The 16,188-nt window shown below is 55.1% G+C and overlaps 1 protein-coding gene across 1 annotated transcript in view; it reads right to left on the reverse strand.

Moving 5' to 3' along the window:
- SPATC1 (spermatogenesis and centriole associated 1) overlaps positions 1-15,703 on the reverse strand; it is a 24,404-nt gene extending 8,701 nt beyond the window's left edge. Inside the window, exons 1-4 of the mRNA XM_007956077.1 lie at positions 15,511-15,703; positions 1,340-2,155; positions 792-902; positions 577-716 (exon numbers count right to left, since the gene is read on the reverse strand). Coding sequence (XP_007954268.1) covers positions 577-716; positions 792-902; positions 1,340-2,155; positions 15,511-15,703 — 1,260 coding nt within the window. The remainder of the gene's footprint in view (positions 1-576; positions 717-791; positions 903-1,339; positions 2,156-15,510) is intronic.
- Between the last annotated feature and the right edge of the window lie 485 nt (positions 15,704-16,188).

Genomic DNA, 16,188 nt, shown 5'->3' on the forward strand with positions numbered 1-16,188 from the left:
GGCAGCTTTCCAGGAGGCGTTGTGGGGCACCACCCAGCACCCCCGCTGCCATCCTGTGTTGTGTGGAGGTGCAGGAGGGAGCAGTGGTCCTCAGGCAGCACTCTGCCTGCCTCTCACATTCGCAAGGAGACAAGTTGCAGGGAGCTGGGGAAGGTCCTCCCTCGGTGTCCCCCCACAGGAGCAGGGGGAAGTGGAATGAGCCAGGCCTGAGGTGCCTGGAGTGCAGGTCCCTGGAGAGACCTGCAGGGCCAGGGACATGCCTTTGGCTGTACAGGTCCGGGAGGGCCACCGTACACTACAGGCCTCTGGGCCACGGAGAGAGCGGCCACCCTGAGGCTGTCTGAGGTGGTAAAGAGGAGAGCGGCCTGTGGGGCCCTGAGTCTTCCTGTGCCCCTCCTTCTCTGGGGGGGCCTGGGATCCTCCTGCCGGGCTCATTGGGACACCCTCTGGCCCCTTGGACTGGGGACTAGGCTTCCTGAGTCCCAGGGGTCCTTGGGGTTTGGCCCCACTTGGCCCTGGCAGTGCCCTGTGGCCCCTCGGGGACTTGCAGGCCCCATCCCCAGGGTGGCCACCAACCTGGATGATCTTCTCAGGAATGTTGGAGACGGTGAAGCCGTAGAGGCGCACACGCTCCGGGAAGATGCTGGACAAGATCCTGCGGTCCAGCTGGAAGGCCACCTCCCCCACCAGCCGCTCCCAGGCCGGCTGCTTGGACTCTGCGACGAGACGGGTGTTAGCGGAGCCACTGAGCCTGGGAGCCCGGGAGGCGGTGGATCATCCGGGGTGCTCACCTCGGGGGCTGTCGGGGAACTTGCTGGTCTTGCGGTGGGCCAGCTTCCGGTCCAGCTCCAGGGTGCTTTTCCGGGATGTTTCTGAGGCGCGAGATGCCCGGGCGTCGTGGAATGAAGCAGGGGAGGATGACGTGCGGGTTGGGGAGTGGGCGGCAAGTGAGGGCCTGGTGGGGGAGTGGGTGGTGCCTGGGGCCACCTGAGTTGAGCTAGAGGAAGTGCAGTTGATGGCAGCAGCTGGAGGGGCAGGAGCAGGGGCGGTGGGGCCTGGGGCATTGGAGTAGGCATTGGCGGACTGTCCCTGACGGACATTGGTCTGGGTCTGGGGATCTGGGATGCCATAGGAGAAGGCCATGGCAGGGCTGATGGGCGTGGATGTCTGGATGGGTGTCCCCACAAAAGTCACACTGAGGGCCTCTAGGTCCTGGGATGGCCGGGGGTGCTCAGCCGACAGCAGGACTGGGGATGAAGGGGTGAGAGGAGGGTCAGAGCCTGGCCCGCCGCCCACTCCCCAAAGCACTCTGTCACCCCTCCCCTCCAGTGCCTGTTACCTTTGGAGGGGGCCGCAGGCCCCGAGCCGGCTGGGGGCTGGGGCCCGGAGGAGCACCTGCGTGTAGCCTCTGACAGCCGTACCCTTGTGGTCTCTGACAACACCAGGTTGCCCACGGGATTGGTCAGCAGGTTCTGAGGTACAGCCAGAGGCGCTGTCGCAGGGGCCTGCAGGGGGCTGCTTGGAGTCAGGGGGCCAGTGGAAAGCGGGCCCAGGGAGCTGGCCAGTGTGCCCGCCGGGGGCACCGTCATGGGGCTGCTTGGATTCAGGGGGCCAGTGGAAAGCGGGCCCAGGGAGCTGGCCAGTGTGCCCGCTGGGGGCACCGTCATGGGGCTGCTTGGAGTCAGGGGGCCGGTCAGGGGACCAGTGGAAATTGTGCCCAGGGAGCTGGTGAGTGTGCCCATTGGGGCTACCACCATGGGGCTGTTTGGAGTCAGGGGGCCAGTCAGAGGGCTGCTCAGGGGGCCGGTGGAAGGCAGGCCGAGGGAGCTGGCCAGTGTGCCTGCTGGGGGCACTGTCAGGGGGCTGCCTGGAGTCAGGGGGCCGGTACAAGGCGCACCCAGGGAGCTGGTCAGCGTGCTGGCTGGGGGCACTCCCACTGGGCCAGCCAGGAGGCTGCCAAGCTGGTGGCTCTGGGACATGGGCATGGAGCCAGACAGCAGTGTGTTGAGCTGGCCCGTCAGGGGGTTCATGATGGAGCCCGTGACGGGGCTTGGCTGTGGGCTGCTCAGCATGTCGGCCAGGGGCGCCAGGGTTACCATCCCCCCATCTTCCAGGCCCGGCTGGTTGGCTGCTGTTGGTGGGGGCAGAAAGACACCTGGGGGGGGACACAGAGAGAGAGAGAGCTGAGACCCTGCACAGACGGAGGAGGGCAGGCATGGGCTCTGTTCCTGCAACTGGATGCCCTCAGGGATCGATTTAGCTCTGTGACCTTGGGTGGTGGGTGGGCTGGGATGATGAGCCCCCCTGCATCCCAGGGGGTCCAGCTATCCCCCTTCCCCTTTGTCTGCTACCAGTTCCCTGGTCCAGTTCTCTCCTGTCCTCTGTGGGGGTCTCCTCCCCTTTATCCTCTGTGGCAGGCCCCCTCCTCTCTGCCCTTTGCAAGGCCCTTCTCCTCTCCATCCTCTGTGAGCCCCCCACCTCTGTCCTCTGTGGGCTCCTCATCCCCCCTCCTCTACCTTCTGTGGGCTCACCTCCCCTCTGACCTCTGTGGGTTTCTCAGGCCCCTCCTTTCCATCTTCTGGGAGCCCCCTCCCCTCTGTCCTCTGTGGGCTCCTCATCCCCCCTCCTGTCTGTCTACTGTGGGCCACCCCATCCTCTTTGGGCTCCTCACGCCCCCTCTAGCTCACGTTACCCTTCAGCTCCAGATCCATGTCTCTGACCACCTGCTCTCCCAGCCACAGGGATGCCCTGTCCCCCCAAATCTTCCCACTGCCCTGAGTGGCTGGTGCCTTCAATGTCCCCCCAAGACAGGTGTCCCCCGATGGACAGGTTACCAAATTGTCCCCACTGTTCCCTGGAGAAAGGAGTGGGCTTGGGCCTCCTGACCACCCACCAGGTAGAGGTCCCTCAGGGAGCCAGGAGCTAGAACAGGCGTGGGGGCCGGCTCCTGCAGATATGCCCATGTCTGCTTGGGGACAGGGGGTGCAGGTGTAGCTGAGAGGGTGGCTCAGACCTGGCCAGCAGCCCCAGAGACACCCACCTCACGTGCTTTACTCTCCCTGAGCCCCGCGTGAGGTTCCCAGGGAAAACCCAGCCAACCACTGTTTGGGTGGGACTGGGGGTAAGACCTCCCCAGAGGCAGAGCAGCTTGGAAGGAAGGGGCGGTGGCAAGTGTGAGGAAGGTTCGGGGAGTGCAGATGCAGCAGAAACCCTCCCCATTCATCTATCACTGAGACAGAAGCCGTAATGCTCCTTAAGGGAAGTGGGACACACAGACCGACACACAGACGCTCCCGTCCAGTCCCCGCCTGGAAGCCTTCCCCCGTGTGTGCACAGCACAGGGCGCAGGAAGCCTGTGCAAAGGGCCTGCGGGCGCACGTTTCCGGGCCTCTTGTGGGCAAATATCCTCTCCCCAGACAGGATGACGAGGAGCGGGCGCGGCTGCGTGCCTGGAGAACCGTCGCGCGCGTTCTCCGCAGCCTGCGGGGGGCGGTCTTTGAACCTGCGTCTCCTTCCGGGCGCACGGGCTGCCCCTCGTTGGCAGCAGCGTGGACGGGGTGCTGATGTCTCCCCCTGGTGGCTGTGCCTCTCCAACCTTTGTGCGTTTGGCTAACTCCAGTTTCGCAACAAGCCACCCTGCTACAAGCATGCTGACTGTTGATTTTCCCCAGTCTCTTACCGCACAAGGCGGGGGCTCTTGCCAAGGGCCCGGAAGTGGCTCACCTGTTGCTTAAGGCGCTGCCAGTCTTCGCTCCGCTGTCGCAAGCTCGCCCGTTTCATTGCTTCCTGAGTTCTCATTTTTTTTTTTTGTCAAACAGTAAACGTAAGTCACATGATCACATCAACTGGTGGTGGTCTTTGTCAACCCAGTTTTGTTTTGATGAACAGTTTCGATTTAGGGACAAGGAGGGGATAACATTCGTGGACCGAGGAGAAGCAGCTGTTGACAGAAAGGATCTGGACAGCAAAGCACTGGGCCGAACGTAGGGCAGAACTCAAAGGGCCGGGCGGGGAGCAGAGCCCGCTGCGGAGGTTGGCGGCCAGACTGGAGGCGACCAAGGGGGGTGGGCGTGTGTCCTCAGTCTCGGCTTCCTACGAGAGGAGCCCAGGGTTGGGGTGACACGAGTAAGGGGCGTCTGGGGCAGGGTCTATGGGGGCGGGGGAGAGAGGAGGGCCACGGGTCATCTGCCCCGGCACCGCCAGGGACGGCCCAGGATGGCAAGAGCAGGGGGCGATTAAGCGGTGAGCGAGGTAAGCACGAGTTTGCGTGTGCTTCCTTACTCATCTGTAGCGAACGGTTCATGTGTTTTCAACACATTAGAGATTCTGCTTCTAGGTGTGGCCGCGCCTGTCCTCCTCCCAACCCCACAGCCCCTTCCTACAGCGTCAAACCCTCTTCAAAATTTACAGTCCCTGACAGGTGTGGAGTGTCTAGTAGGCCAGGTAAGCACGGGCTTACTTGTGCTTATTAATCTGAAGGGAACAGTTTCACATGGAGTGAAACTCACGTGAAATACTCTATCACTGCAGATCCAGTAAGCAAGCATAACTGTGCTTACCTTGTTTACTGAGTAATGTGGCCCTGGGTGACAGAATGATGGCCATGGCTGGCTGTCCTTACGGCCAGGGGATGAACAGCACCCGTTTTGAAGCAGCCAGTCAAGCTGAGAGGACATGACAAAAGCGTTCCCCCTCTGTGCCTCGTCGGGGAAGGCGACCACTGTGGACGGACTGGCCAGTCAGGGTGGGGGGAGCTGAGGGTGGAGAGGACTGGAGGGTCTTGGCCAGAACTTTCCAGAGGGAAAGGGCCCTGTCATGGATTGGCTGTGTCCCTCAAAACCACGTGTCAGCGTGGCAGGGCCGTGACTGTTAGTGGTTTGGCAGTTCTGTGATGACGTGCCCTGCTGAGACCAGCCAACTGTAAGGAGCTTGGGGTGGGATGCAACAGCCCTGTGGCCACAGCTCCTCAGGGGAGTTTCCCTGGAGCGTGGCTTGCATCCCCCTTTTCTTTTTTAACTTATTTTAAATTTTTATTGTGTTTTGGCTGAAAGTTTACAGAGAAAATTCATTTTGCATACAGCAATCCACACACATTTTGTCTCATGACATTGATTGCAATTTCCCACAATGCAACAGCTCCCCTCCCACTTCCTCCCCATAGTTACCCCTCCCCGTGTCCTTCCCTCCCATGCACTCCTGCTCTCTGAGCCGTCTCCTTCTGTTCTCCCTGACTGATCTCTCTGTGGAGTGTATCTATCTGATTGCATCACTTTTTATCTTACAAGAGAAAAAAGAAGAGAGAAGGACTTCCTACCATCAAGAAAGAAGAGCCAGGAAAGGAGTAAGCCCTCTGGACTCAGGGTCCCTGTGCTGCCCACCTCCTAGACCCAAAGGAAGATTGATGCCAAGACAATGGAGGTCTCCAAGAACATCAGGCCCAAGGATGCTGGAAGAAGACAGGGATCTTCCTTCTAAACTGTGAGCCAACAGACAGAAAGCCTTCCCCAAGAGCTAGCAGCCTGACTTTGGACTTCTGGCCTCCTAAGCTGGGAGAGAATTAATTTGTTTGTTAAAGCCACCCATTCGTAGCATTTCTGTTACAGCAGTGCTAGGTAACTAGGGCCTCAATCTGCACTTTGAACAAAGTTGAATTCCAGGTAACGATCATGAAATAGGACAAAGACCTCGTGACAGTGCAATTCACAGAAAGGGTAACACCAACATGTACAAAGCAAACGGAGGAGAGCGACCCTGTACCTAGACCCAGGGCAAAGGAACAAAGATGCGGGAATCGGATGATAAATTAATAATCAATCTAATACCTCACAAACTTGATCTAATACCTCACGAGGTATCAGTGCTCAGCCACAGACCAAAAGTTCGGCGGTTCAAATCCAGCCAGAGGCACCTCTGAAGAAAGGCCTGTCAATCTGTGTCCAAAAAATCAGCCACTAAACACCCCGAGGGCACCGTTCTCCTCTGACTCACGGGTTGGAACCAACTCCCTGGCAGCTGGTTTGGTGTTTTGGGTCTAACACCTAATAAAGTCAATCTAATTACTAACTTGACACTCTGCACTTGGAGGGGGTGGCGTGATGGCGGCGGCTGGGTGCTGCTTCTGGTGGGAGGAGCTGGGGTGGTGAGGAAGCAGGGAACATTTACTGTGTCTGGACGAAGGAGACCAGAGGGGGTGCCAGCAGGGACAGTGTGGGTTCCAGGGACTACCAAGATAAGATCAGTAAGAGGAGTACTGAGGACAGAGTGGATGGAGAGGGCTGGATGCGCGAGCTTCAGAGTGGGCCAGTCAGAGGCAGGGGAGGGGACTTCTCTCGGGGCCCAGAGTCTGTGGAGACGAGAAGGAGACACCGACCTTGGAACGGCCTGCACTTCTGTCTGTCTGTCAACATTAAAAGGCAGAAACAACCCACCAGAGAAGAGTCATTCAGCAAATCAAGAAACTTCCAATGATAGTTTTATGTGAAATAATTTGAAACACAACAATGTAAAAACACAACAGAAAACATATGGAAGATAACGTGCCTTGAGGGCAGGGGTTCCTGTCTGTTTACAGCTGTTTTCCTGGTACCCAGAAGAGTGCCTGGATCGTATAGTTGTTGTTGTTATTAGGTGCCATGGCGTCGATTCCAACTCACAGTGACCCTATGTACAACGGAATGAAACACTGCCTGGTCCCGCACCAGCCTCACAACTTTTGTTATGCTTGAGCCTGTCATTCCAGCCACTGTGTCAATTCATCTTGTTGAGGGTCTTCACCTTTTGGCTGCCCCTTCACTTCACCAAGGACGACATCCTTCTCCAGGACCAGTTCTTCGCACAACATGACCTAAGTAGGTGAGATGAAGTCTGGCCGTTCTTGCTTCCAAGGGTCATTGCAGCTGCACTTCTTCCAGGACAGATTTGTTCGTTCTGGCACTCCATGGTACTTTCAGCATTCTTCGCCAACACCACAACTCAAAGCATCAACTCTTCTTCGGCCTTCCTTATTCATTGTCCAACTTTCACATACATATGAGGTGACTGAAAACACCATGGCTTGGGTTAGGTGTACCTTAGTCTTCAAAGAGACATCTTTGCTACTTAACATTTTAAAGAGGTCTTTTGCAGCAGATTTTCCCAGTGCAATACGATGTCTGATTTCTTGACTGCTGCTTCCATGGGTGTTGATTGTGGATGCAAGTAAAATGAAATCCCTGACAACTTCAATCTTTTCTGCACTTATCGTGATGTTGCTTATTGGTCCAGTTGTGAGGATTTTCGTTTTCTTTATGTTGAGGTGTAAGCCACACTGCAGACTGTAGTCTTTAATCTTCATCAGTAAGTGCTCCAAGTCGTCTCCACTTTCAGCAAGCAAATTGTGTCGTCTGCGTATCTCAGGTTGTTAATGAGCCTGCCTCCAATCCTGATGCCACATTCTTCTTCATACAGTCCAGTTTCTCAGATTATTTGCTCTGCGTACAGATTGAATAAGTGTGGTGAAAGGATACAAACCCGACGTACTCCCTTCTTGATTTTAAACCATGCAGTATCCCCTTGTTCTGTTTGAACAACAACCTCTTGGTCTATGTACAGGGTCCTCATGAGCACAATTAAGTGTTCTGGAATTCCTATTCTTTGCAATATTACTCATAATTTGTTATGATTCACACAGTTGAAGGCCTTTGCATGATTAATAAAACACAGGTAAATATCTTTCTGGTATTCTTTGTTTTCAACCAAGATCCATCTGACATCGGCAATGACATCCCTCATTCCACATCCTCTTCTGAATCCAGCTTGCATTTCTGGCAGTTCCCTGTCAATATACCGCTACAATCATTTTTGAATTATCTTCAGCAAGATTCTACTTGTGTTTGATATCAATGATACTGTTTGATAATTTCTACTCTCTGTGGGATAACCTTTCTTTGGAATAGGTACAAATATGGATCTCTTCCAGTCAGTTGGCCAGGTAGCTGTCTTCCAAATCTCTTGACATAGACGAGTGAGTGCCTCCAGGGCAGCATTCGTTTGTTGAAACAGCTCAGTGGGTGTTCCGTCAACGTGTGTCCCCTGCCCAGGACTGTGGCTGGGACACCGAGTTTCAAGAGGGTTTGAGGTCTCATCAGGGCCATCACTGAGAATCTTGCCAAGATCTCTGGTTGAGAGGCAGGGACACGTGTGAGTTTCTGGACCTCTAGGGATACTTTGCCAAGACATTTGTTGGGCCAGAATGAGCAGAACTTTCCAGAAACAGGAGTGTGCAGCCCATAGGGGTTTAAGAGAGCTCAGCCCATCAGCCCCCAGCACTGTATTCTAATGCAAAATATACAAGTAGTCAATTTTGTTTGACCTTTTAACAGTTTGTGCTGACTGATGTAGACTCGTGGGTAGAAGTTACTCCTAGGTTTTGGTACTAGAACACGGAAGGGGACCTGGACACTCAGCATGTGTGTTTACTTTATGCCTAAGAAAGATTGAGGGTCCAGATTGAGGGTCTGACAATGAAGCTCGGAAAAGCAACGTCTTAAGTTTACAGGTGCAGTTTACAGTGCCTTGAATTGCTGAACAGAACCGCTGTTTCCCACCAACCAGCTCCTAGGTCCCTTCTCATCACGGGGTTCCTAACTTCGGAGTCGGCCTAGACAAGTCTGGCTCTTGCAGCCCAGCCTGCACCCAGTTGGTCAGGAAGCCCTTGGGCCCGCCTCCCGCCTTGCACCAATTTGGCCGCCAAGCACACTACCACACTGCCATTGGCCTCCACGTCTCCGCGGTGACACCACCTCCCTCTGGCAGCTGCAAAAGCCTGAGGCCTGAGGCCTTGAGGCGTCGTCTGTGCCCGCCCCAGGGCGCAGGGCCTTCCTCCTCCAGCCCCAGCAGATGGGATTGGGGCGGGGTCTGTGAGTCAGGGAGGGGCCCGATCATCAAGGCGGAGCCAGGGGCGGGGTCTGACGTAGGGGCGGGGCCAGGGGTGGGGCCGAGCGTTTGGGCGGGAAGCGCGGCTCCTGCAAGTGAGGCAGACGAGAGAGAAGCCCAAGGGGAGATACTGGTGAGCAAAGGCTCCGAACGGGGTAGGGGTGGGCGCAGGCTGGAGAGAGAGGTGGTGGTGTGGGCCGAGGGGCAACAGGGGAGGGGAGGATGGGCCCTGAAGGAGAGCGGGCCCTGAGGAGAGCAGACGGGACCTGAGGCGAGGATGAACCCTGAGGGCGTGCAGTCGTGAGGGGCGGCCCTGAGGTGCATTCAAGGCGTGAGGCGGCTAGGCAGGGTCCTGAGGGGAGGACGGCGCTGAGGAGGCGTGGGCCTGGGGAAGGGAGGACGGGCGTGGGGTGGGGACAGTCTCGGAGGGTCGCGTCAGGACAGCGGGGCCTGGGTGCGGGTGAAGGACCCTCCTGAGCAAGGGACGTGGGAGCCTTTGCGCTGGGGCTGCGGTGGGGACTTAGGGGGGCGTCAAGAGTGCGGCCAGGCCCCAGGGAGGCCCAGTCTTGACCCTCCTGACCGCCTGTCCACTCCTGACCGCCTGTCCCGCCCTGACCGCCTGTCTCATCATGACTGGCTGTCCCGTTCTGATGGCTGTCTCGTCTCAACTGCCTGCTCCCGTCTGACCATCTCTTGTCCTGATCGCCTATGCTGTCCTGGCAGCCTGTGTGGAGGAGCCAGGTCTGACCAAGTGCGGCAGGAGCCAGTTTCTGGCACAATCGGTGTTTTAGTGTCCTGAGCTTCCGGTCAGCCCCCACCTCCTCTCTCGGCTGCTCTGACAGCCCTGAATCCCCATCCATCTTCATCTTCCCAAGAGCCTGAGGGACTGCCCTGTCATGTGCAAGGGACCAAGGTCTAAAACTCTTGGCACCTGCTCCGCCTGCTGTGAGCTGAATGCAGCCAACGTGTGCTGACTTCCTGTCGCCCGGAGTACCTTCTCTGACCACAGCGGTTGTACCTTCTGGCTTGCTTGGGAGATCCCTCCTGGCCACCTGGTTTTGGAGCGGCTCCAGACTCTGGTGCACTGATATCTATTTTCTGGCCATCGCCAGCCCTCCTGGCCTCAGCTTCCCTCTCAGCTGGTGCAGCCAGTGATGTCCCTAATCTCTTTTGCCAAGTCAGCCTCAGTGCTCCACTGCCTGCCTCCCCCATGCCACCAAACGGGGAGGGGAGGGAGAAAGCTTGAGGTTGATGCTGTTATCCTATCAATCCATAGGCACAAATGCCATTCGGGCCACTACACAAACAAATGGTCTTCCCATGTTCCACTCTTAGCTCCTTCTCCCATTTCTACTCAATTTCGGACATTCCTCCACCTTCCCGTGAGTCTTAGGGGGACCTCTTTACAGAGAAAATTGAAGCCATGAATTCGCTAAGTTTCCCACCCCTTGATGTTCCCACTCTTCACCTTCCCTTCCAGGTCTGTGGAAGAGTCCTGCCCCCTAGGTCCTCTTGTGCAGTACCCTTTTTTCTGGCATATTCTGTCTCTCCTGGCTTCTCCTCCTCCATGAATAAATAAACTTAGGGTGCTGCCACCCTGAAAAGAAACTTTAGACTTCCTGCCTCTAGCTATTGCCCTCTCTCTTCTGCTGGTGGCCAAGCTTCCTGGATTAATGGCACCACCTGTACGCTCCGTTTTCTCACTCACTCTTACCTCACTCTTGCCTGACCTGCCGTTCCCACACCTCAGTATTGCAGTCACCCTACCCAAGGTCATTAGTGGGCACTCAGTACTGGCTTGACCTCTTAGCCTCTGAAGCTGCATCTTGACTTCCCTTTCCTTACTTTGAAGTCTCCCTTGCTTCTTCTGCCTGCCCTCACTTGGGACCTGCCCCACAGCCCTCTTTTCCTCTTACTGTACACTCTTCCCACACAGTCTCACCCCTTCCTGCGGCTTCACCTATCACCAGCTCTTGAATCTCTAGCCCTGACATCTCCTTTGAGCTTCAGGCTTATACCACCACTGCTTCCTGGACACTCCACATGGATGTGGGGATGTCTTTTAAATCAGCTTGTTGGAAACCTATGGGGCAGTTCCATTCTGTCTTATAGGGTTGCTATGAGTCAGAATCGACTTGACAGCAATGGGGTTTTGTCCAAAATGCAACTGTTTTTCTTCCTCCAAAGCTCCATTTCCTCCTCTCAGGATCACCCTTAACATTTGCAGGACCCTGGGAAATGGAGGCCCACATACCATATGTCAGAATAAAAATTTTCAGTCAAAGTAACAAACTGTTGTATTATGTCCTATCCTTACCCTAATACACTTTTGTAACAACGTGAAAGATTGTCTCAGATGGAACTGAGAAGTCCTGGACTTCCTGGAGTTCTATCCCAGGAGGACAGTGAGCCCCAGACCTGACCCTTATCTTGCACCCTTGTCTTCCTGACCTGAGCTCAGCCCTGAACTGTGATGGACATGGCACACACACTTGTGAGCCCCCACAGCCCATGTATCCCTGCTGTGACCACACTTCCCATTGCCTTGCCTCCTGTGTGCCTACTGAATGGGCTGGGCCCAAGCTCTGGACTAGGGGACTTAGGAGGTAGGAATGTGCACAAGAGCACAGGGAGAAGAGTGGGCCCAGAATGAGGGGAACTGAAGGCCCAGTTCAATTCTCAGGGCAAACTGAGAAGAGTTCGACCCCAAGAGGAAGGCCCGTCACAAGGAATGGGCAACGTAAGCACCCAGGATGAGGAAGTGGTCAGAGAAAGAGGCACTGTACAGGGATCCACTTTTGCTGGGGATGGGCACAGTGTGTCCTGCCATCTTGGAAGTGTCACCCCAGCCAGGCTTCAGACCTCTGGATCCTCTCTTCTTCACTTTCCACTTCCTAGCAGCTAGGACATCTGTTTTTCTTGCTAAGTAACTTGACTTAATGTCTCTCCACCATCTAGTTCATGCCACAATCATCTCCTACTGAGCCTCAGTCTAACTGATCTCCTTGCCTCACCCCGGTCTCAGAATCCATTTCTTCCACAGTAGCATGCTGCTCTCTATTTGAGACCAGGGTCTGCTTATCGCCTCTAAGGTCAAGTCCAAGCTCCTTAGCATGTCATTCACAGTCTTTCGGACCCCTGCTCACCCCTCTAGCTCTCTAGCTGCATCACTCACCACTCACTGGGCCACTCACATACAAACACACACACTCACAATCACCCCCCCACTGACTCACACACTCATGCACACCATACAACTCATTTACTACATTCACACCACACCAATACACACTCACACCACACACATCACTCACACCAAATATACTCACTTATATGCTGTGACACAGTGATACACAATCACATACCCACACACATTCACAAATAGCACGTTCCCATACACACACATAGCACATTCCTGAACACATGCACATCACACACCGAAACACATACATACCACACATTCTCACACCCAAACACTCCCATACACATACACTCACATCCACATATTCATGCACACCACAAAACTCATGCGCCACATACACCTGACACATGTTCACACACACTCAAATTCACTATCACGTAAATCACACTTAGGTACACACACACCATATACCAAAACACAAATGTCACACACACCACATAACAATTATACACACTCACACACACTTATATACACATATCACACACAACATAAACACCAGACACACTACATAAACGATTATACACATATACACTCGTATACACACACCACACACAACACAAACACCAGGCACACCACATAAACAATTATACATGCTCATACTCACTCTCACAGGCACTCCACACACTAAAACACCCTCACTTTGTATGCACCTTCTTTGGATGCTTAACATACCACACTTACTCCACACATACCACACTCCCACACACACCTCACAATGAACACTTTATACACTTACACAAACCACAACACTCCCCACACACACCACCTTTCCACACATACACACACACCACATACATTCATCACACATACTTCATAGCCACATGTACACTCACTCATACTCAGAAACACATTCACTGCACTCACACTTACACAAACACACCTCCATACACATTTACATGCACAATTCACAAACATTCACCCATACTCTCAGTCATTCAAACACACTCACATGCCCCACTCACAGATAACACACATACCACACAATTTACACACTTAACCCACATTCACAGATACAGTCAGAGCACAGACACACTCAAAAATCCATATAGCCACACTCTCACACATTCCACACTCATACACACATACACATATTCCCACACACTTCCACCCATTTCACCATTCATTTCTACATATCACAAACACACATAAAACACATACAAACACTGCTACAGACAGCTCACACATACACATGCCACACATACTCTCTTATATACCTCATATGTGTACATAGACTACACATACCACACATACTCCACATGCCTCACATGTGTATATAGACTACATGTAATACACATATGCCACACACAGGTATACATATCACACACTTTACATGATACACATACCACACATACTCCACACATACATACACATACCACACACACTCTAGACTCACCTCACACACTTACATACCACACACATACACATATTCCCACACACTTCCACCCATTTCACCATACAGTTCTACATATCACAAACACACATAAAACGCACACTTATGCACTGCCACACACAGCTCACACCTACACATGCCACACATACTCCCTTACACACCTCACGCATGTACATAGACTACACATACTCCACATACTTCACACACCTCACATGTGTACAAACCACACACACATACATGTACCACGTACTCCCACACACCCCTCACACACATACACATATCACACACACTCTATACACATACACATACTCCACACACACGTACACACACTATACACACCTTGCCCATGTACACATACTGTGCACACACCCCACTCCCACACATTCTCCCTTAGCACACGTGTGTATACACACACAGCTTCGAGTTTAACCACATTGATCTACTGTCGTTTCAGTCACTCCCACTTCCAGGCTTTGCCCGAGCAGGTCCTCCCCCTGCAGTGCCCTCTTCCACTGTGACTCCACCCCAGAACCTGGCCTCAGCAGGGTGCTTGGGCCCAGGACAAGACAGGATGGGAAGTGGTTTGAAGATTCCCTTAAGAGTCCAAACAAGAAGGCTTACTCCGTTAGCCCAGAGTCTGGTTTCTTAAATGAGAGTCCTTGAACACTGTGCCTCCCCCACATGTGTTCTCTTGGTTGCCCTGTCTGTCGGCTCACAGTTGGTATAACCTTGAAAAGGGAAATGGCCTATGTCTTTGAACTTGGGATGGGTAGCGAGGAGCCAGGCGGAGGCTGCTGTGGGGAGTGAAGAAGGCTTTAAGCCTGGACACTGGAGAGGAGGGATGAGGGTAGACCCCAGGGGCCTGAGCCCCCAGGGGGATGGCCCAAGTGCTCTGTCAGAAACACATCTATTTTGGAGCCAGCTAAGTTCCAGGCCCTCACTGGGCCAGGGGCCTCCCAGAGGGGTGATGCTTTGAGGGCCGGGCTGGCCTAGGGCAGAGAGGCAGGGGCTGAAGCCAGTGCCCTGAGGTGGGTGTGGTGTGTGGTGTGTGGCTGCTCAGAGAAGAGGGTGCAGAGGAGGGGTTACTGGGCAACACACAGAGGCTGACAAGGTTGCTCCCTGGTGCTCTCTGCCATCTGCAGAGCTCGGGTTGGCAGGGACCAGGCAGAGTGGAAAAGATGGAGAGGCCCAGCCAACTGCCCAGGGCTGCAGGCCTCGCCCAGAGGACAGCTGGGGGCACTGGTGGAGTTGCGTTACAAGGGGCTCCTGAGGGGGCATGGAGAAGTTCGCTTCCAGAGGACAGGAGGGCCACTGCAAGGGGTGCACACAGCCAACCACGCACCCCTGCTCAGCCTCGACGGGCTTACCTAGCCCCATCTCAGCCTTGCTGCCCCAGAGGCCCTCCGTTCTCTGGGCACAGCCCCTGTGAGCACACTCCGGGCACACCGGGGGCCACCAGCCCATGCTCTTCTGCAGACCCCTGCCTTGCCCCGGCCTTCCTTCCTTCCCACCCTGCTCAGCACTTCCCCCGTTGCCTATGGTTCTCAGTCCTGCCTTTCCTCCTGCTTCTAGACTTGTATCCTCATCGCCCACTGACTGTCTCCCAGTTGGGCAGTGACAGGGCAGTGTGGAGAGGGGCTGAGGGATAGAGGAGGTTGGGAGGGGAGGGCTGGGGAGGTTTAGGGTCAGAGACACATGGGGCCCAGCAGGCGGGACAGTTGGATTCCAGGGCTGGGAAATGCCCCGTCTATGAGCTCCTTGGAAGTTTCGCTCAGGGCTGGGATTCGAGCAGGCCTCCCGGGAGGTGAATGGGATTGGGGTGGAGCTTTGTCCTGTTGTCTGGATGGCCCTGTGTCCTGACCCTCTTCTCCAGGGGGCCACCACCTGTCAGCTGTCAGCTTGTTCCTCTCTTGGGGAGGTCCCAGCCCCAACCCACCGACTTGCTTCTTGGCTCATCCGCACCCCTCCCTCCCACTGTCCTTGCACGCAGGCCTCTTACAGTTGCCCTGGCGTGGTGCTGGGCCAGTGGCTGCCTCTCCAAGCCCGCTGATGGCCAGGCCACCCGCCTGGGTCCTGATGGCCGACTTGAGCTCGTGGTTCTCGCGGATGAGACGGACCAGCTTCTTCAGCTCCTCATTTTCCCGCACTAGCCTTTCGATCTGATGCCGCAACCCTTCATAATTGGTGAGCAGAGACATGCCCTGGGGCGTGGAGGGGGCAGCCCAGGGCGGGCACTGCACCTGGAGGCTGCCCAGGGCCCCGGGCAAGGCCCGGGCTTGAGTGGACTCAGGGCTGGCAAGGCCAGCCCAGTGGGCTAGTATTGTGAGGTCAGCAGCTGCCAGGCCCAGCTACCCATGCCTCTAGGCCTGTGCATGGCCTGGCCTGTGCCAGGAATGTCCGGCTGGCCTTACTCTCAAGATGCTCCTCCTGAAAGCCACCTTTTGTCCCCTGGGTGCTGCCTGCTGGGTCCTGGCAGGTGGTCCCTCCCTGTCGGAGGACTTACTGAGGGTCTCTGCTTTGCTCCTTTTACTGTGCGGGCAGGGACTGTGCCCCAGACCTGGGGACCCCCAGCATCCAGCAACATGCCTGGGCCAGGGTGGTAGGTGGTGAAGAGTTTGTCAGGTAGACAATGAAAATTCACCCCTGCTTCCCTCCCAGATGTCAGGCTAGCCTGGTGAGTCTG

This window comes from Orycteropus afer, unplaced genomic scaffold, assembly GCF_000298275.1.
Source record: "Orycteropus afer afer isolate SDZICR_OR568_19922 unplaced genomic scaffold, OryAfe1.0 scaffold00574, whole genome shotgun sequence".
Lineage (NCBI taxonomy): Eukaryota > Metazoa > Chordata > Mammalia > Tubulidentata > Orycteropodidae > Orycteropus > Orycteropus afer.